Source organism: Bombus huntii, chromosome 1 (genome assembly GCF_024542735.1).
Source record: "Bombus huntii isolate Logan2020A chromosome 1, iyBomHunt1.1, whole genome shotgun sequence".
Lineage (NCBI taxonomy): Eukaryota > Metazoa > Arthropoda > Insecta > Hymenoptera > Apidae > Bombus > Bombus huntii.
In genome coordinates, this window is record NC_066238.1 from 13,756,603 (window position 1) to 13,776,454 (window position 19,852).

Here is a 19,852-nt window from a genome sequence, read left to right on the forward strand (position 1 = left end):
GATGTATTATATACTGTCTCATTGTCATTTCTCAAATCAGAATTTGGAGATTGCATTGAAAGTGTTTCTGTCTCCAAATTGTTGCATTCAAATGCTTGGAGAATTTTTAACAGGATAATCAATCTGAAGAAACAAACAGAGTGTGCCATTCTCTTCGTTGTCACTGCTAAAGAATCTTAAAAATGGACAATATTTAAAATCGTTCAATCTAAATACTTAATTCGACGATAACGGTATGAACTGTTCAAGTGGTAATGAGAAACTGAAGAACCGGAAAAAGAAGTTGCCCCTTTTATAGTTGGCTATATAGAAATAACTGGTAAAGTGATCGCTAAATGTCTGAATATTATTAACAACATACTAATTACCAAATTAGTGTCCAAATAATCCTGATGATTTAAAATAGCGTTTACGTGAACAGCGTTTGGAATAAATACACAGAAATCTTCGAAAACGAAAATCTTAATAATGATTATAGATGTGTATGTGTATGTGTGGTGCTGTAATCTTATACAGATATAATTACTTTACTATTGCCTACTCTTATTTCAGGCCATTATATTTACAGTCTATTTACTATTCGGCAATGGAGATAAGATATGTAATATGAGGATTCATTGTTCACATTTACTATACTTTGAATAAAACTGAGAAAAACTGAGTAGTGGTATATAATCAATTTTTGATTAACGGGAGTTGATCAAGGAAAAGTGATATGCGATGGTAAAGTCGAGAAGACAAGTTCACGGCGCAACTGGCAAAGTGATGTACCGCAAGGTTGATACTCACGTCTGTTAGCAGGACAACGATAATTCTTTTGGTACCTGGTATAAAACACGAACGAACCGTTATTACTAGTCAAAGTCGAAAAGACGTTGCTCAGGTTTTTGTCAAGGAAAGAGAAAATTCAAGGAGTATTACTATAAAAGAAGACTCAAGAAGATTCTATAACAGCTTCGATGAAACATAAAATGGTACCACAAAGGGTATAATTATGTATAACCACAGTTTCTATAAATAGTAAAATATACGTAATACATTTTCGAGTAAAGACATTTCTATCTGTAACCATAAAATAGTAATTTTAACATTTTGGATTTTACAACTTTACGATTAGTAAAATAATGTAAATTAAAAGTATAGTGTGAAAATTGTGTGTTAAAATTTTAATGCAGCATTTTTAGTATTGCATGAGTAAACGTTAGAATATTGCGCAATGTATGTTCGATTGTTATCTTTGCTTTTATTACGTACTTACGAATTTAATTATCCAGCATTTCTTCAAATAGTTTCTCTGAAATAATAAATAATTTAGTAAAATATCATTATTAGAATTTCAATTTTATTTCAGTGTGTATTAATTTTTTATATTGATTTAATACTGTTGTCTTTTAGGCGATCACGTTGCAATTTGTTTTTTGCTTGGCCTTAATCTATGGGAATGGTTCAATGGGGAAACCTTTGACGCCAGAGGATGTAGAGGGTTTACTTCCACCAACCCCACATGATAAGAACGAAACGATAGCTGCAGTCGTTCAGGATCCAGTTGTCCAGGATGCTGTGCATCATACGGTTACCAATAGATCTCTAAATGGATTAGTTGTTAAAAAGCATGTATTCATAATGCCAGCCACCAATCCCAATCTGGTTTGTATAAAACGACTAAACGAACAAAGTATACTATAATTATTATTTTTGTGTAATCCTCGTGCTCCTTTCGTACAACCTGAAGATTAGGAGTTAAAAATTGAGTATTTCAAGTGGAAAGTATTTAAGTTAAAAATTAGCATTTTAGGTATTTTAAGATAATTAGTATATTTCGCGATGCACCAAAAATATAAACTGTGGTACTGGACTGTTTATATGATCTTACTATATCGTAGCTGCTGTTAAATAAAAATTAAGATCTTTTTATGTTATTTAAAAGATCAGTTCTTAAAATTTTTATTGTGGTAATTTGTATCATTTGATTTTATAATAATGGTACTGATAACTTATAATATATAATAATTATTATACTGTTTTATTATTTTATTATACTATTATTGTATACCAAATTTGTATTACCTTTTATTCAAGATACTATCGAAACGCGAACACCTTCTGGTGGTTCCCACTGAGAACTTGGAAGACGTACGAAAAAATATTACTGAAGCGAAGAAAGCAGAAGCTCAAGAGTCTTCATCGCCAGAGAACCAAGCATTCTTCGAAGACGACGCACGTGAATATACGCCAGAGGTAGAGAATAATAATTTAACATGGACATTCCATCCAATGAGATCTTCGTCTGCGATAGGTGAAGCGTATCTATCTGATCATGCTAGAAAAACACAATCCATTATTTAGATAAATCTATTATTTTTTCCTCATCCATGTAACTGAGTGTAGATATTTACAGGGTAAATCAATTCGTTTGCATGTGGTTCAAAAATTCCACATTGCAGTATCTTTTTACAAATTTCATCCTATAGTATGGTGTTTAATTACTTTACGTAAACCAAATTTTTCTTATAGTAGTATTAACAATTATTTTTCTATCTATCTATTTTTTTAAAGATTATTAAAATTTTTAGATTAAATCTTTATTCAATGGTTTTAAATTATTAAATCAAATGTTTCGAAAGAGGATTATCAGTTAAATGATTCACTTTCTATTATAATTCTCACAAAATCTTCATTAATTATTAATACAGGCAATTTCTGACCTTCTTTCGATTTCCAGGGCAGCGACGACCGATCAGAAGAAAAAGAGAACGAGTCCTTCTCAGAACAGGACGTGATCCAACCGATATCATCGAACGAGAAACGTAAAAACAAAACCGAATTCTTGGAAGACAAGCTTAGTCATGGAATTGTGTTACCGGAAGACTCATCTTCGCATAAGGTGGCCGTTCCTATTGTTGCGGTCATTGATCCCTCAAACGCTGAAAAGGACAAAGTGAACAGCCCCATCGTGGCCATTCTGCCTAATCAAGTTAAAAATGGCGAGCTGAATAGCCAAGTTGAATTCTTGAAGCATAACAGCGAGAAGATTCAGAAGAAAGCTCAAGACTTTGTTGATCAGAGTTCATTGTCGGTCAATCTTGACTATTGGAAATCTTCCACACCGTCGGAGGTAAATTACTGAAGAAAATATCTGTAATGAAAAATAAAATTAGAAAGTAGGGATATTATTACAAATATCTTGATTATGGTAGTTGTGGAAAAATAAAAAAATAGAAAGAAAGGATTTAAAGTTAAGAAAGTAGAGGGATAGAAGAAAGAAAATGATAAAAATCAGGATATCAATAAATGGTATATTACTAATATTATATTATATAATACTTATTGATAATATTACACTAATAACACTTAATATTTTAATAATATAGGACGGATAATATCTAATTTCAAGATATTTAACTATTTATCTTCTTTTAGTGCTACAATACATTATTTCCAATACTGCTATCTACAATATAAGAAGAAATAAAAAATTAATAAAAAGGGAGACATTTCCGCTTTCAGATCACTGTTGCTTTATCACCTTATAGCAGTGCGCCAGTGTCCTACTTGGATGAAGCAGCCCCAAGTTTGGCTACAAACGAAAAGTTCTTGTCTCCAATAGTCGTGTCGCAATGGGCAATGCTGACACCATCTCTGCAGGATGATCAAATGGATTATTCACGAGAAACAGGTGACATGGATGTAGCTGAAGATATTATATTTAGACCTCTGTTTAGGTATCGGCAGGAATCGCAGCAGCGGTCTAAATACTATGACGAAAGCAATCGACGATACAGTTACACACCGTATCGGGATTATGACAACTATTATCCAAGACGATATTTTTACAGACCTCGTAACGGCGGTTATTAGAAACGAAGAGGATTAGAACGAGAAAGAGAAAGAAGGAAATATGATTTGTGCTTGGATAGAGGGGAAAAGAAGATATTTTGATTGATACGTTTCTTATCGCTTTATGATTCTATATTTCAATGTATAAATAAAGTATTGTTTTCATTTACGTCATGATTATTTAATTAAACATTAAAGAGAACGTTTTATGGAAGAAACTAAGTTTTCAATTAAACTGAATATGAATTGAACTGTGAGTTCAAATTTTGAAATTAGCTTCCTTTCTACCTTTGTTAACATGTTAACAATTTATAATAATGATAAATGGTTTGGATTGTGGGAAATTATTAATTTTGAAAAGAAAAACATTGAAAATGTTAAATTAGGAAAATATATATTATTATCTATGTATTAAAAGATAAAAGAATTGAATTACATTTGTTTTTCCGACAAATATGAATAAAAAATTAATTCTAATTATTACGCCAATAGAAAAGAATAGAAAGTAACAATAGAAACACTGTGAAATGTACCTTAAGACTGCGAGGATGATTGGAACGTTGTAAATGATGACAAGGTTGTCAAGGAATGAGGACTTCAATGACATTCCCGAACGAGCTACTACCGTTTATTTCCTTGAGAAAGAACTTATATCAATCCAAGACTTTCTACACTTAATCTTAAAACAAGATTGTAAATCAATCTGAAAACATACAGTTCTTTAGAAAAATTAAACGGTGTCACTATTTACTCCGAAAATTAATCGGAATACATCAAACTCTAAAATATTCACAAGAATTTCCAACATAAATGTTAATATTACTCAATACTGACATTCAATTTTAATCTTCAATAAAATAAAAAGCAGCAACTGTATGTACCATTTTCTACACATGTACATATGTTAATATATTTCTTTAATAAAATTGATATCGTTTCAGAAAAATGTAAAGCATGATAAACAATAATCAGGATCAAAGAAGATAAATCTATAAATTCCAATCCCAAATTCCAATCCCAAATTCCAAGTATCTGTACGAATAATTTATGTGATAATAAATAACACGATAACCTAAAAAGGAGTTCTTATAAACAACCCAGATACGTATAACTTTCTTTAAATAATGATTAAGTTTAAATTCTCAGAGATTAATGTCTCTAGTGGTCAAACGTGTTCGATAAATATTCACAAACCAGTTTTCTACGAATGTGTCCCGATAACTATATACATTATATTGTAGGAACGAATTAACGACATGTTAATACCCTTAGGCAGAATAGTTAGTCATTCATTCCTTCCTAGATTCATTCACCGAAGATGTCGAGCAGACGTACGATGAGAGTGTACATCAAATTAATGTTCATTAAAATTAAATTTCAGAATTTGGAGAGCAGATTCTAATTGTTCAACATCAAGCGAACAAAAAATATTTGCATATTACTTCTACATTTCATAGTGTCAATTATATTTTTATAGTCATACGAGAGTACTTTGAAATGATACGATGCTTAATACACTTAAAATGCTGTAATATATGTATATAACGATGTGTACATACTTTTGGTAACTATTGTATATGTGTGATAATTTTAAAGACATAGGAGATTAAAGTTACATATTATACCTTGAAGATATGCAGTTGTTTGAATGTTGTTAAGTCAAAGGAAGACCATTGATCAATTCCATGTCTGTCAAATTTTATTTGCAAAAATCAAATGCCTTCTCGAACGTATTATAAATTCGTCATCAACTAAAACGTGTAACAACAAACATTTAAATATGGAACCTTATTAGAAAAGAAATGGAAATTTTGAACTCTCGTACTCAAAAAATCTCATTGTTTCGCGAATTTCAAGAAAGGAACTCTATTTCACACTTTCGGAAATTGTCTTGAATTTTCATTCCCCTCCAGTTTTTCTACGCATTTTTACGAAGCATTCTTCTTTTTCATTCGACAAATACACGATATTTTAATCGTCAATTCTATCCCAAAATGCAACGGTGCACACGATGCTATATTCATTTTCTGTTTCACTCAGATTGCTACTGCGCAATACGATATTCGCACGAAAATTTATACATCCCAAATACATACATTTTAATATAGAATATGCATATTTACGAATCTATATTCACGTAAACTTGGATTTATTACCGGTCGCGCTATTGTATGCTAATTTACCTTGAATAATTAACCTTCAAATACTTTTCGAACGAATATTTATCAAATTTCGGATCAATCGATTGTTTGCATCGATGTACATCATCGATTGTTTCCTGCGCAATATTGGTAGTAGGGAGAAAGGCGCACTTAGAATCCCTATTGTGGATGACCCCGATCATACGAATGTTTAACAACCACTGAGTGGACGTTTAACACCTATGAAAAATGTGGTGACTAGTTTGAGAGGTATGTTGGCAAAATTCTTCGTACTAATGTGATGAATAAGTGGAGTATCTTTTAAGGGAATTATCAAGGTGTAAAATAGGGGTCTGTTCTTGAAATTTGTTAGTCAATGAGCAAAGGGCTGACTCTTCATGGATGGCAATTACAGAAATAAACTGGCAGATACGAAATATAATTTTAAACATTATAAAGATTCCTTTGAAATATAATAAAAAGAAATTAGAATATAGAATTTAATTCTATGGATATGTACGTTTCAGTGATTTTCGCTAGACTATAATATTTTTCTTTTTATCAAGATCTACATCTAATTAGTTTGTTTTATTCATATAGGAACTAGGAGTGGTCGCCAAAAGAAGTTGTGGTTTCTTTGTTAAGAGTTATATCTAATGCTTCTAATTACAAACATGCGTTTATATTTATCTAATCGGTTCTTTTATCAATAAAATGACCTTGTAAAATAATTATTATTGCAGATCCACATAACAGAAAATGTAAAGCAATGTTCAAACTTCTACAAATATCACAATTATGAAAAGTAACTCAAATATTGCAACTTCACATAACAACTAAAGAAAAAAAAAAGGAAGAAAACATGAAACAAAAGGATATTTAAAAAAATCTATAATAATTATCAATATTATACATTTATGCTAAAAATGCAATAATGCGTATCATCGGGAAGATACATTGGAGTAAAATGTAAGATGAAAGAAATTACAAACAATATCGCTATCGTTTCTCGCGGAATGAAAGGTCGGGAAAAAAAGGCCAGGCTAAGAAAACATTCAAGGTATTCGAGCTTTCGCGTAGAAAGCCAATTCGATAGTGATTAAAGAAACAAGACGACCCTCTTTACTTTTCTTTTTTCCGAGGATCGGTCGCCAAGATGACTCACATCTAAACTGGAAGCTCCAACCGCATCGTCCTCTCTCTGTATACGTCAAGAGTGGCAGCAACTTAATCGCGTTCCTCGAGATCGCAAACGCGTCACGTATATAACCGATGCTCGACCGATCTGTTCCCTCAATCGTGATCTAAGTGTCGCCGAGAAAGGAATTCGTTGTTGTGGATTTCGATATCTTCAGTTGAGAAACTTTAATCTTTGCGCCATGTGGACTGCACTCGTGGTAAGAGAGAGTTAACGTGATATCTGGATTGCGAATTTTTATGCAAATTTGTATTTTTATAAACAAAATTGATGGGGTACATTTTAAACAGCGATTTGATTTACTTGTTAAAACTTATTATGAATACTCTACTTTTGGATATTTTATATATCTTTATCTATTGTATGTATATACTCTGCATATTTTTGCACTTTTAAATTTCGCATAAATGCATAAAAATCAGTCTGGTGATAACATTAATATACCGTATGGATATTAATTGATTATTATTAATCATTAATATAATCATATATAACATATAATCGTATTATATTGATATAAATAGCTCAACCTTTAAGTTAATCAAGTAAAATAAAATATTGATAAAAGTTTGGCAAACAATGAACTTTTTGCTTGGACGATGAGTTTTTAGAACTTTTTATGACAATAGAGCTATAATGATTTGATAATAATATTAGCAACTGTAGAAAAAGTTGGAAAACTCCATGAAAATTTATAGTAGCGATATCATTGATTATTTAAATATATCAACCCCTTATAAAAATGTCATACACGCATCAACAAAACTTGTTTATCGAAACATTAAAAACAGTATAGATTATCTAACCAATACGTAACAAAAAGCGTCCAATCTTTTCCAAGTTCAATAACAATTATCTTAAAATCATACATAATTAAAATGCGATTAAAAAATTATGTGCATTGAATTTTTGTTTCTATTCTGAATCTTTTGCAGGTTCTGTTTCTGATGGCATCGTTCGATGTCAACTATGCGGTATCATTGAACGCAGAGCTTTCCGATCCAACTGTGTCACGATTGCGGACTGTAGGAGACATACCAGACAGGCTTCCAAGGAAATTCAGGGAAAACAGTCGAACTAGGAGATTGCATATAGAAAATCAACATGGATTTGATGGGAAAGTGGAAAAGATCCATATTAATTCCGAAGAGGATCTTCCTGGAATTCGGGCGTATGGAGTGCAAAAAAAGAATTTGGAGAATAATGGCTATATTGAAAAGAAGACACAGGAAGAAATTATAAAAGATATTGAGGACACTTCGAGGGTTGCTCGTACGGTGGGTGGGAATATTTTCTAAATTTCGAGGATATTAATATTAGAATAATGGGATAATAGGAAAATCTGTTCAATTGTTATTGTCATTCCGAGATTTTTTCTTTTTATGTATACATATAATGTTTAATTGGGAAATTAATTTTATAGAAATAAATTTGTGTCTTCTCTCGAACTTCATACAAAATTAAATATTTCACTGACGATTTAAAATATATACATTAACACATATTGCGTCACTTATACTATGAAAACACGTTCCTTTCGTAAGCCTAATTTCAATTGAAAACAAAATTTGAAATTCGATAAGAAACTAATGATCTTCCTTAAAAGAAGTCTCTTCTTTACTTTCATTAACAATTTTCTTTAACTTATTAAAAACCTAATACAACGCGAAATTTGTATACAAACAATATAATTTTCTTTATTAACCATCAAAATATGAATGATAAATTATTGGAGAACTGATTACTCGATCTTAAAGATCGAAATAGAAATTTTATTTATTGCATTAAAAAATATTTTCTTACATAAAATTCACCATCTTTATCAATCAATTTTAGGTCGAAGCCTACGGAAAAACCAAAGAGCATCTCGAAATGAACGGTTATATTGAAAGGAGTAATTCTCAGAAACCTCCAGCCAGCTATCAAATTCCATCGAATCAAAGATCCAGAATAACCAGATCCATCGAAGCAGAAACAAAGCAAGACAATCTAAAAAATGATCCAGAAGACCTAGAAGCTCAAGATGCCAAAATTTTTAGGCCACTGTTCGTGTACAGGCAACAGGTGGCTAGAAGGCAGCATCGAAGAAGAAATCATGTTCACAGTTTCCCAGTTGGTTGGAAATCTTATTACAACTAACAACCAGCTTACTGAAATTCTTTCCATCAAATCGCTTTTTTCTGTCTCAATCGCTTGGAACAACATCAAAATGCGATAAGGCAACGCCCGACTGTTTTACGAAAGATATGCAAACAAGAAATCGGTAAAATGTTTGCGTTGCGGATCCTTGAAGTCGCCTAATTATCATAATAATTAACCGATTGAGTCAGCGTCACTTTGTGCCATAAAAGAAGAAAGCGGTTGTTGAAGACTGGCGACTGGAAATGAGTTACTACAATGATCGAAAGCGCGATAAACGAATGATGTAAATGCCGGATAAAGAACTTTACCAAATAGTATTACGATTATTGATGATGGAATCTATAGTTTATTAGTAATTAGATAACGATTAATTATTAATGATATACGATATTATTATTTCACATTTTGATATTTTGTTACACTACGTGTTGTAAGGAAAATAAATTAAATTTGAATCTACATTTCAAGTTTATTATTTGCAATTAGATGATGATTGACTCATAAATACGTAAATTGAATTATGATTGATGTAACTATTTGAAATTTGATGTTTTATTGTACTCCGAGTAATTTTTATAAGAGAAATGACTTGTATGTGATCCCCTGGTATCTAGCAATTTTTTGTTCACCTTGTGAATGGAAACTAAATGAAAACAAACGAAAGATAGCAAGATCCTTGTCCATCCAATTTTTCATCGTCCAATTTGTCTAATCTGACAAATTTAAAATGAGATGTACTAGGAAATTCACGGTACTGAATGCTTCCTATCTACAAACAGTTATCTCTCGGGGAAATCCTTTACATTTAATTTATCCAAATGTCATTTAACATGTACGACATTAAAAATCAAAGGGATGGCGGAAACAACGACGAAGTAGTCGAAGCAGAAGAAAACCAAGAAGAAAAAGAAAAATTAGAAAATAGGTACTTAAAAATGTAAGATACTACGAAATAGAATATATATTAATATTAACGATAAAATAACTGCGTCATTGTAGACGGAAATTTCGAAGAAAATCGATGATTTATCATTCGATATCGTTGATAGTGTTGCACGCTCTGGAAGCACTACTTTTGATCATTCTTCTGCCAGTGATAATCTGGCAATGGGTTTCTGTCAATCATCGTTTAAAGATTATCCTGAAAACCGTAGTAGAAGTAAATATTTATACAAATAAATATTTCGTATTATATAGAATATATTATTGTTATATATAAGATATATATATATAATCTCTTATGAGAGAGAAGGAAGAGAAAAGACCGAAAGTGAGAAATTAAATTAATGTAAATAAAATAAGTAAAATTATAGACATAGAGAGACTGAGAGCAAAGTGCTTTTCAGGGTTATGAGGCCGAAAATAAGAAGATATATAATATAAAATCTCTAATATGATATAGCATGGTCGTAAAAAAAGGGTCCATAACTTGAAGGGATGGTAGTACTCATCGAAAGGAGTAAAAAATATGTAATCAACATAGGACGTAAAATCAATTCTTTCAAAAGCTGATTTTACAAAAGATCGATTTTTAAGATCTACGTTTATTAGACATTTTTTTACTCCTCTCAGTGAGTACTACAACCCCTTTGAGTTATATATTATTTTATGTTACTGTATATTAATTAATATTTCATAATTAATATTACTACAACTCTAAGTTGTACTTACTAAGACACAAAGGTGATGATACTTTGACATTTAAATTCTTAAAATTTTGGCTTAAAAGCTATTATGATTTTCAGTTACGATTCGTTATGATTTTTAGTTTGCTAAATGAAAATTATGATAATTACAATTCTTTTATAATTCATTCAGGTCACGCTCGAACTGGTTATGTGGGTGATCTTCGCTGGAGTGTCTGTCCTTATGACCACGACATTCGTTTTAGAAGATATTTACCATGGAAAGAACGACTATGAGAAGCTCAAACAATTAATAAACACGCGAGACGAGCCCATACGGAGCAGTAACGAAACGCCGAATTTTTTTAAAGAGCAGAGCGAACTGATACTTCCAGAAAACTGACATCGATATTTCTTATAATAGCTTTCTTTTTTTACCTTTCTGTTTTTCTATTTTCACTATATCTTTTTATAGTACTCTGTATTCTGTATATTTTCAATGTATCCTATACTGTATGTTTATTTGTTTTTAAAGGGCTTCTTCTAGTACAACTTTTTTATGACTGATCTTTCGAGGAAAATACAGTTCCTTATTCGTAAAATTATAAGTTGTAAAGTCATAACATTGTAAAATGGTCAGTTTTTGCTAGTGGAAATAGCTTCAATAATTGGATTAGTATCCAAACGACGCAACGGAATTAATATCTATGTAAATCATCTAAAATAATGCTTAAACTAAATATGTTGTTACTACTTAAACTAAAGATACATATATATACATCTAAAAACAAAAATTTTTAATGCAAAAGTTCGCAAAATGTGTTAATCACAGTACTTAAAAATATACCAAAAATACACAAAAAATACTTGTCATAATACTTAATAAGTGGCATATAGATGATAAACTTTTTCCGGCTACCCATTTCTATAAACTATGTTCATAGAAATATAAATCCGCGTAAACGCCAATAGTAAAAAATATTATAGCTACAAAATTTCTTCTAAACAGACGATTCTTCGACAAATATTGAAGATTCTTCGATCAATGGTTCCTCTGACGTTGACACAGGACTTCCTGGCGAATCTTTGTAAATTACAGGAATTTCCACATTTTCGTGAAACCAGTCTTTATCAGATTCTTATTTCTACTCGGGAAAAGGAATTCTATCACTATTCTTCGATGATAATGGTCCCAATATGTTCATGAGGTGTTTGAAGACAGACGCATTCATTAAATAAAAAACGTTGCTGCTTTGAACATTGTTCGTTAAAACGTTAATTTCAGCGACTAATAATTTTAAAACTGCGAGTTTAACGCTTTTGTTGAATTCGAATTTAGCCATTCCCAAACCCAATACGTTGCTTAATATTTTATCGCTGCTTCTCATTAGTGATGAAGTCGTTGGGTCGTCCCAAGGAATACGTTCTCGGCGCCACCATTGTAAAGAAATTTAAAACAGAATTATTCTATACATATTCTATTATTCTAGACAAATTCTCTTTGAAATGGTAATTATAAAGATTTATTACGCGGCTGAAAATCGACTTATGACAATATGAAAAATGAAATAATTATAATTATACAATATATAAATAAATATTTTATATGGTGAATGATAATTATAAAAATGTATATTTCTGACAGACAAAGAGAAGAATACGTTTCACAAAGTAGTTGAAACTTAAGAAAAGAATAAATACGCTTAGTAGCTGCATGGTGTACGTGAATAGGACATGATGCGTTTAGAATCGGTGTAAGTCTTTATATATATATATATATATATATATGCCAAAATCCCGATAATAATCCAACTTCCTCATATTTTCCTTCATTTCAGTTATTCGAAATTTTCACCTTCGTCACAATATTCCTTATCTAATATTTTCATCGTTGAAGTGATAATTATTTTCGTGTTAAGATATCTGTAACATAAATTGATTTTCTTACAATGTCTTTGAAATTTTAATGATACGTTATTTAGTATATTATCTATACACGAGTCAATCTAGAGTCTAACCTTACAGAAATAGAGATATTCATCATCACAAATATTCACTGGGAAAATGACTTTTTGATCAATTAGGGAAAAACAATTATTGGAAAACTAATATGTTGTATAAAATGGCTAGGAGAATCATTTTATAAAAAAGAGCTCTAACCTCACCGTTTCTGAATAAGAGTAATTTAGACGTACAAAATATCGTATATCATAATGTGAAGCTGGTTATCTCTGAATTGTTTCTTAATGCACGCGCGTAAAAGGTGCAGAGAGCCAAGAAATCTCTTCCTAGAGAGGGTATCTAAAACAAACCCAAAGAACATGGTTTTCGAATCTCAACGTATTTTACTTTTGAAGGATATTGTTACGCCATAAATAATAATATATATGCTATACTAATATAATATATATATATATATAACGTTTGAATAGCGAAATATTTTCATCTTGTAATTACTTTACAATTTATAATTACGCACATATTAGGATGATGCACATTAAATGTCCATTCTCCAAAACCTCATTATTGACTATAACGAGAATGAACAAAATATTAATGTGATGAACATTTTTGGAAACATGAATTTTGCATTTATGAAAGATGATCGTATTTCAATGAAACTACGTTTGCTTAAAACTTTAAGTTGCTTTTCTGACAATCCATTTGTAACATTCTGATTAATTGACTTTATGACTCTGCTACGCCTTAAGATTACAATTCACATCGACAGCCCCTACGTCAATGCGTTAAATCGTAACACAAATGATCAAATCGCAAAAGCTATTGACTTACATTGACCTTTGTTACGATGATCGCAATTCGGCATAAATTACCATAAATTCACGGTGATCCACGTTTAAAAACACATTGCTTGCGACTTATGCGATTAATGGTATTTGCTAATCTCAAGACTCAAATCGTCGAAAGTAGCCCCAGAAGTACGTATACATAAAAATATATATATACTCCAAAAGGCCTCGCCAACGTTTAAACGGTTTCGGATCGTCTGCTCTCTCTCTCTCTCTCTCTCTGTCTATGACCGGTAAATTCGGTGAACGTAAATTGTCCTTTGCACTTCTTCAGCGGTGAGTTACGACATAGCGCCCGTGGCCGTTTATCATTTCTATATTTTTGTCCCTGAACTCCTTCAATTAGCTTGTCTTGATTAGCTTAGAAAACTAAAAAAATGTAGAAAAAATGTACTTTTACTCCATGGTATCAAAGGAAATGAGATAGTTATGTATGTTATATTAGCCACTACCACTTGGAAAGAACTTGAGAGAAATTATTTAAAATAATGTTACTCCATACTAAGAATAAAAGTGATTTCTTCGTAATTAGAGATATAGAATGAATTTCGAGGTCACATCATGGTAAAAATTTACATGAAACCTACGTATAAATACAGTAATACTGATGAGACTTTTTAGAAAAAATCTGATTAAAATCAGCCAAGGATATGTAATTGGTTAAACATCTTGATTATGAATCACAGTTTAACCAATAGTATTTTTTTCTGTTTAACCAACAATGTTTTTGCACAATGGATGAATGTATAGTTATAATGAGTATTTTTTCCTTCTCTCAGTAACTTCGGTATTGTTTCGAGTTTATTGTAGCATTGTGTATCGGAACGAGTGTATCATATCCTTGCTTTATTTTATTGCATGTTACCGTATATTAATATTAATTTCTATTATTTAGGAGATGAAACAAATTCTCGCTGTATGTCTCCTACTGACAGTGGCCGATGCTAATGTTTTCCGGGAAAATCATGGAAGCCCCTTGAATAGATTTTTCCACCCGAAACGCTGGTTTCCATCACCGGAGCATCAATTTGAATCACCAGGACATTCATTTCCTATACCAGAACATTTATTTCCTACACCAGGACACTCACTTCCAACGCCAGCATACATGCAAGTCTCATCAGACCAGTCACCATTCCATAAACAATTAGAAAAACTCTTTCCACACAAAGTTAACCAACAGAATAAGGCCTCAGAATCTTGTACTGCTGTGAGGATTTGTCATAGTCCGTTAACAGGCGAAATCGTAAGTTACTTAGTACAACATCAATGACAGAAGTTCTTGGAAAATGTTATACATATACATTTCATATATGAATAAGTTAAATGATATGTAATTTCATTAGTGATAAGTTAGATCTTTATATTAAAGTAAATATTTTAATTTTCAAATAATCATTTGCAGATCATTACTGAATTTGATGGAATACAGCCAATAAGTAATGAAAATCTTGGTTGTACAAGTGGCAATAAGAAATATTCTGATAACGTAAATTCTAACAATGAAAATCTTAATAGTAATAGAAATGTTAAGGGGAATCACAGAACAACTATGCCAATACTTACTACTACTTCACAATCTCAAACCAGTGAATCTCCTCATAACTATGGAGAAGGAATTATTGACATTCGAATGGGCTACTAAATACTAAAAAGTAAAAAAAGGAAAAAGGAAAGTAATATTTTCATTAAGTTTAAAAAGTAATGTATTTATTAAGTTTTATGATACATTGAACATGTACACATTAATAATATTCGAAATAAAAATAGATGCATCTGATGATTTGTTGTATTTCTATCTCGTTTGTATATTACCTCTACCTCTTCCATTATCAACAGTCATTAATGTATAAAAATGCAAAATTATCAAATATTAGACAATTCCAAATAAAATTTCAACAATTGTTAACAAAAATGTTCAATTTCAATCAAATATCAGAATACAACTTTTGTATAATAGAACTTAAATGTACTTATATCATTCTTTTAAGTTTTACAAATATTTAACACATGAAAAAAAAATTATAATGTAGCTACACAAAACTAATCCTTTTCCGAAGAGAAACCCTATATATACCTTACATATCGCTTAATCAAATCTTGTTATATTGTTTATTCGTTTCTATAAAGTAAATAAGAAGTATTTAATATCAATAAAGCTACATTTTAATTGTAAATCATTAAACTAACATCTTACCTGTATTAATTGATTATTATCATCTCTGTGATTGTATTGTGTATTTAAGAAAACAATATCAGCATTTATCTTTATATTGGGATCCTTTTCTTCTATGTATTTCATAGTTTTCTTAGCAACTGCTTGAACTGCTGCAGCATTTAATGAATAATCGTCACTCGTTAATGGGCATATACCTCTGGTAATCAAATATTTCTATTAATAATAATAGGGTCTAAATTAAACAACTTCTATGTGATGCATACTTGTGAAAATGCTCATATCCAGTAATTTCTTCATCACAGAGATAACACATCATACAGCCACAGACACAAGTGATTTTATTGCATCCATCCTCCTTAAAATATGGACGGCTACATCTGTGACATTTATGTACAAGTGCTTCTGTCATTTTCTCTTCCAAAAACAAACGTGCTTTCTCAGTCTTTTCTTCATAGCATTTAAGCGGTATATGATTTACCTCTTTACATAATCTATTTCAAAATATAACAGTGCATAATAATGGTAGAAATGAAGAATTTTCTCATAACATAAATTTGGTGAGTATAATTATTGTATCTTTTTAAATCGAACTTACCTACACGATTCTTTCATACATTCGGGATTAAGACATTTAAAAACATTATCTTTTAAGGGAGGTATAGATGCAAATTGACAAAATGGACATGAAACTAAACCTAGGATTCCAGCAGACATTACTTCTCTTTCTTGCTTCTTACGAACAAATGTACTAAATTCCATCGGTGTTAATACTTTCTGAAGAGTCGAAAGTCTAAATTCTCCATCACAATCTACAAAACATGGAACATGCCCATTCCCCTGTGCAATTTGTGTTTGAGTTCCACGTACAATACACAAGTTGCAAAATACGTGGCCATCATCACATGTTGAACATTTAGATGGTATACATTCAACAAAACAGCACTGACATGTTAAAAGTTCATTTCTTTTCTAGTAAACAAATAAGAAAATGATATTATTTTCTTTTCAGTGTATAACATTTTTTTATCGTGTATTATAATATAATAACTTACTTGTAACTCCTCAAATTCTTCATCTTCTCTTTTTTTTAATTCTTTTTGATATTCTGTAATACGATTTTTATGTTTTATAAATGCACATTCATGCAATAAAGGAATATCATTTGATAGAGTTTTTTCCCACATGGTTGTATAGTTTGTTTTTTTATCTGGTTCCATATTCTCTAAAGCGTTTGCAGTTATAGTCAAGTGATAATTATGCTGTTGATACACATTCATTAAAGTTTCCACCTATAAATTTCAAATAATGCTTTATATATCGCAAGTGACATATTATATTTTAACATACATACCTCAAATTTATTAAAATGATATTTCAAAAATTCAAGTGCGTCAGGATTGTAACCATGCTTTCTTTTTGAATTTTCAAAATATGTATGTGGAGATGGATACATTTCTAAAAACTGTTTCACATCAAATTCATGAATGTATAGCATTTGCTGTTCTGTAATACGCATTCGTCTTATTTTTTCATCTACTGTTAGATAAGTAGGACATTTACATTGATCTTCTATGAACTGGTCTAATTTAGCAGGATCATTAGCTGTTTGTACTATAACTTTTTTTAAATATGCAGGGTCTGCATTAGGAAAAATTCCTTTTAAATAATTATGTTTTTCATCTATATCATAATCTTTTTCCTGATTTATTTTGCTATTTATTTCAATAGGACATACTTGTCTATCTTCTACTATGATATTAATTAACTCCTCAAACTGTTTATCTAAACTAAGATCTGTATTTGAATATCTTCCACATAGTTTCTTAATGTAATTCTTATCTAAATCGGGAAATATAAATTCTAATCTTTTATCCAGTTGCATCCTTAGGGGTATTCTAGTATTTTCTATATTAATATCTTTTTTGCTCTCACTAGTTTTCTTCAAAAACTTGATATCTTTTTTTCTAGTACCTCCAAACACATGTTTGGTATTTTGTATAGAATAAATTCCAGTAGAAGTTGATGGTTTCACTTCTATGTTTTTAAGTGAATCTTGTGATTTTGTTACTACAACTGGTACATCACTTGTTGCAGTATCATACAATGTGCTTTTGGAACATGGTGATATATTAGGCGATGTATTTTTAGGTGAAATTATTGTCCTAATAACATTTCTTTTATTAGTAAATGATGAATCACCAGAATTTATTCTGTAAGGTCTTATATTACCTAAATCAACATTTGATATTTCTAACATTTTTGTTGGATTTTTTAATTGTTTCTGTTTATATATGGCAGATAATTTCTGTTTCTTAATGTTTTCCTTATTACTCAAATATTGCATATAATTATGTAATATTTGTCCATAATTCTTGTTATTATTCCCTTTATACCTTGTTTGTAGAACAGTCTCCTTACTTTTGGTATTTGAATTATTCGATGAATATTGCATGCTTAATAGGTCACTTGTTTGTTTCATAGAACTAGTTCTTTTTCTCCCATGAACATGTTTTTGCTGTGTTGATAAACCATTGTGACAAAATATCTGTTTGCATTTGACAGAATTGTCATCTACGAATTCCATATTACAAGAAATTTTTATTGCTGGCCTTTCCGTTGGTAATAAATCCCACAAACTAAGCTCTATATAATTCTCTGCATAACGATTTTTATATAAAATTCCAAACACATGATCATATTCATATATTGGCAGAAGTGTACATATTTGATGAGCTTTCTCTTTTATTTTTGTAATCTGGTAATCGTTAGAGTCACTTAATGATGTATTGCTCAAAGATTCTATAGATTTTGTTTTATATATATCACTTTGAGATAATGAAATTATATCTGTCTGCTTTTGAGACTTGTGAATAAAATCTAAATTATTATTTGAGTCATTATTATTACTCTCCAAACTTTCTCTACTGGACATAGCACATGTGTTATGATTGTTATCAGTTTTACATGTATCCATATGTAATTCCACATTAGTTAATATTGAAAATAATGGATACATATAACTTTCAGGACTTGTTTCTTCTGAGCTACTATTCATATGATTGTAATCTAAATCAAACTGGTTTGAAAATATATTTGAATTGAACAATATCCATTCATCTACATCCATTTTTCTTTGGTAACTTTAGATTTGAATACTTCTATAACATACATATAATAAGGATATTTTTAAAAATTCGTTTCAACTTTTCAATAATCTTTGTTCTAAATCTTTCTGTCTTATAAAGTAAAGATGCCTTTTTAACATCAGCAATACTTACATACTTACAAGATACTTACATTTAATACTTACAAGATATTAAACAATAAAAATTATAATATATATATATACAAGCAAACTTAAACTTTTATTAGAGAAGAAATTTTCTCTTTTAGATAGTTATACTTTTTACTTTGTTCAAATATGTAATAATATAACAATTGTTGTTACAATAACTTACAAAAATCGAAATGTGAATAGTTGATGATACTTCTCTTAAAACAAGGGATCACTAACTAGAAGGCTTCTTTTGTCTTACAAACTACAAAATATTGAGATTACTAAACATGTAATAATGGGATTCCCGCAATGTATTTATCGATATCTGAATCGATCGAGCTTATACTATTTTTTTAAAAGACTTTATTTATTACATATACATATATCATACAAACAAAATGTTTTCGTAGAAATACACTGTAATGTTCTATATCAATATACATACATAAATATATTCTTTTATATAAACTGAACAAAGACCAATTGCATATCCACAATCGAATTCAGAACTACCAATATATGGAACACTAATATTATATAGAAAGTTGGTATCATAGGTAAATTAAACTGAACTAATGATTACGTATAATAAATGATAATTATATAATTTTATTCTCAAATATGTCGTCAATAACATGATTCT

The 19,852-nt window shown here is 30.2% G+C and overlaps 4 protein-coding genes and 1 long non-coding RNA gene across 11 annotated transcripts; 3 read left to right on the forward strand and 2 right to left on the reverse strand.

The window, feature by feature from the left end:
- Positions 1–829: 829 nt before the first annotated feature.
- LOC126869558 (uncharacterized) lies at positions 830–4,006 on the forward strand. 2 transcript variants are annotated; one of them, XM_050626264.1, is made up of 6 exons: positions 830–974; positions 1,396–1,647; positions 2,080–2,238; positions 2,723–3,115; positions 3,508–3,676; positions 3,837–4,006. In XM_050626264.1, the coding sequence occupies exons 1-6, from the start codon at positions 960–962 to the stop codon at positions 3,872–3,874; spliced, it is 1,026 nt and encodes a 341-aa protein (XP_050482221.1). In that variant the 5' UTR covers positions 830–959; the 3' UTR covers positions 3,875–4,006. The 2 variants fall into 2 exon arrangements, with proteins under 2 accessions (XP_050482221.1, XP_050482212.1); XM_050626255.1 differs by having other exon boundaries at positions 3,508–4,006.
- LOC126869820 (uncharacterized) lies at positions 3,531–5,925 on the reverse strand. 2 transcript variants are annotated; one of them, XR_007691016.1, is made up of 4 exons: positions 5,663–5,925; positions 5,463–5,588; positions 4,371–4,540; positions 3,531–3,639 (listed from the first exon to the last, which is right to left on the reverse strand). It is a non-coding gene; the product is annotated as an uncharacterized LOC126869820 (long non-coding RNA). The 2 variants fall into 2 exon arrangements; XR_007691015.1 differs by lacking the exon at positions 4,371–4,540 and having other exon boundaries at positions 3,539–3,639.
- A 200-nt stretch (positions 5,926–6,125) lies between these two features.
- Positions 6,126–9,779, forward strand: LOC126869734 (uncharacterized). Of its 3 annotated transcripts, none has more exons than XM_050626647.1 (6): positions 6,126–6,248; positions 6,305–6,494; positions 6,579–7,038; positions 7,121–7,375; positions 8,112–8,453; positions 9,013–9,779. In XM_050626647.1, exons 4-6 carry the CDS (start codon positions 7,358–7,360, stop codon positions 9,313–9,315), a joined length of 663 nt encoding a protein of 220 aa, XP_050482604.1. In that variant the 5' UTR covers positions 6,126–6,248; positions 6,305–6,494; positions 6,579–7,038; positions 7,121–7,357; the 3' UTR covers positions 9,316–9,779. The 3 variants fall into 3 exon arrangements, with proteins under 3 accessions (XP_050482604.1, XP_050482611.1, XP_050482620.1); XM_050626654.1 differs by having other exon boundaries at positions 6,579–6,624; positions 6,722–7,375; XM_050626663.1 differs by lacking the exon at positions 6,305–6,494 and having other exon boundaries at positions 6,135–6,248; positions 6,722–7,375.
- A 369-nt stretch (positions 9,780–10,148) lies between these two features.
- On the forward strand, positions 10,149–15,533 carry LOC126868680 (uncharacterized). Its single transcript, XM_050624426.1, has 5 exons — positions 10,149–10,243; positions 10,315–10,477; positions 11,137–13,882; positions 14,649–14,999; positions 15,159–15,533. The coding sequence occupies exons 1-3, from the start codon at positions 10,149–10,151 to the stop codon at positions 11,344–11,346; spliced, it is 468 nt and encodes a 155-aa protein (XP_050480383.1). The 3' UTR covers positions 11,347–13,882; positions 14,649–14,999; positions 15,159–15,533.
- Positions 15,436–19,682, reverse strand: LOC126869191 (uncharacterized). 3 transcript variants are annotated; one of them, XM_050625421.1, is made up of 7 exons: positions 19,391–19,682; positions 17,284–19,090; positions 16,985–17,221; positions 16,528–16,901; positions 16,196–16,423; positions 15,951–16,128; positions 15,436–15,875 (listed from the first exon to the last, which is right to left on the reverse strand). In XM_050625421.1, the coding sequence occupies exons 2-7, from the start codon at positions 19,057–19,059 to the stop codon at positions 15,843–15,845; spliced, it is 2,826 nt and encodes a 941-aa protein (XP_050481378.1). In that variant the 5' UTR covers positions 19,060–19,090; positions 19,391–19,682; the 3' UTR covers positions 15,436–15,842. The 3 variants fall into 3 exon arrangements, with proteins under 3 accessions (XP_050481378.1, XP_050481387.1, XP_050481397.1); XM_050625430.1 differs by having other exon boundaries at positions 19,230–19,682; XM_050625440.1 differs by lacking the exon at positions 15,436–15,875 and having other exon boundaries at positions 16,001–16,145; positions 17,284–19,682.
- Between the last annotated feature and the right edge of the window lie 170 nt (positions 19,683–19,852).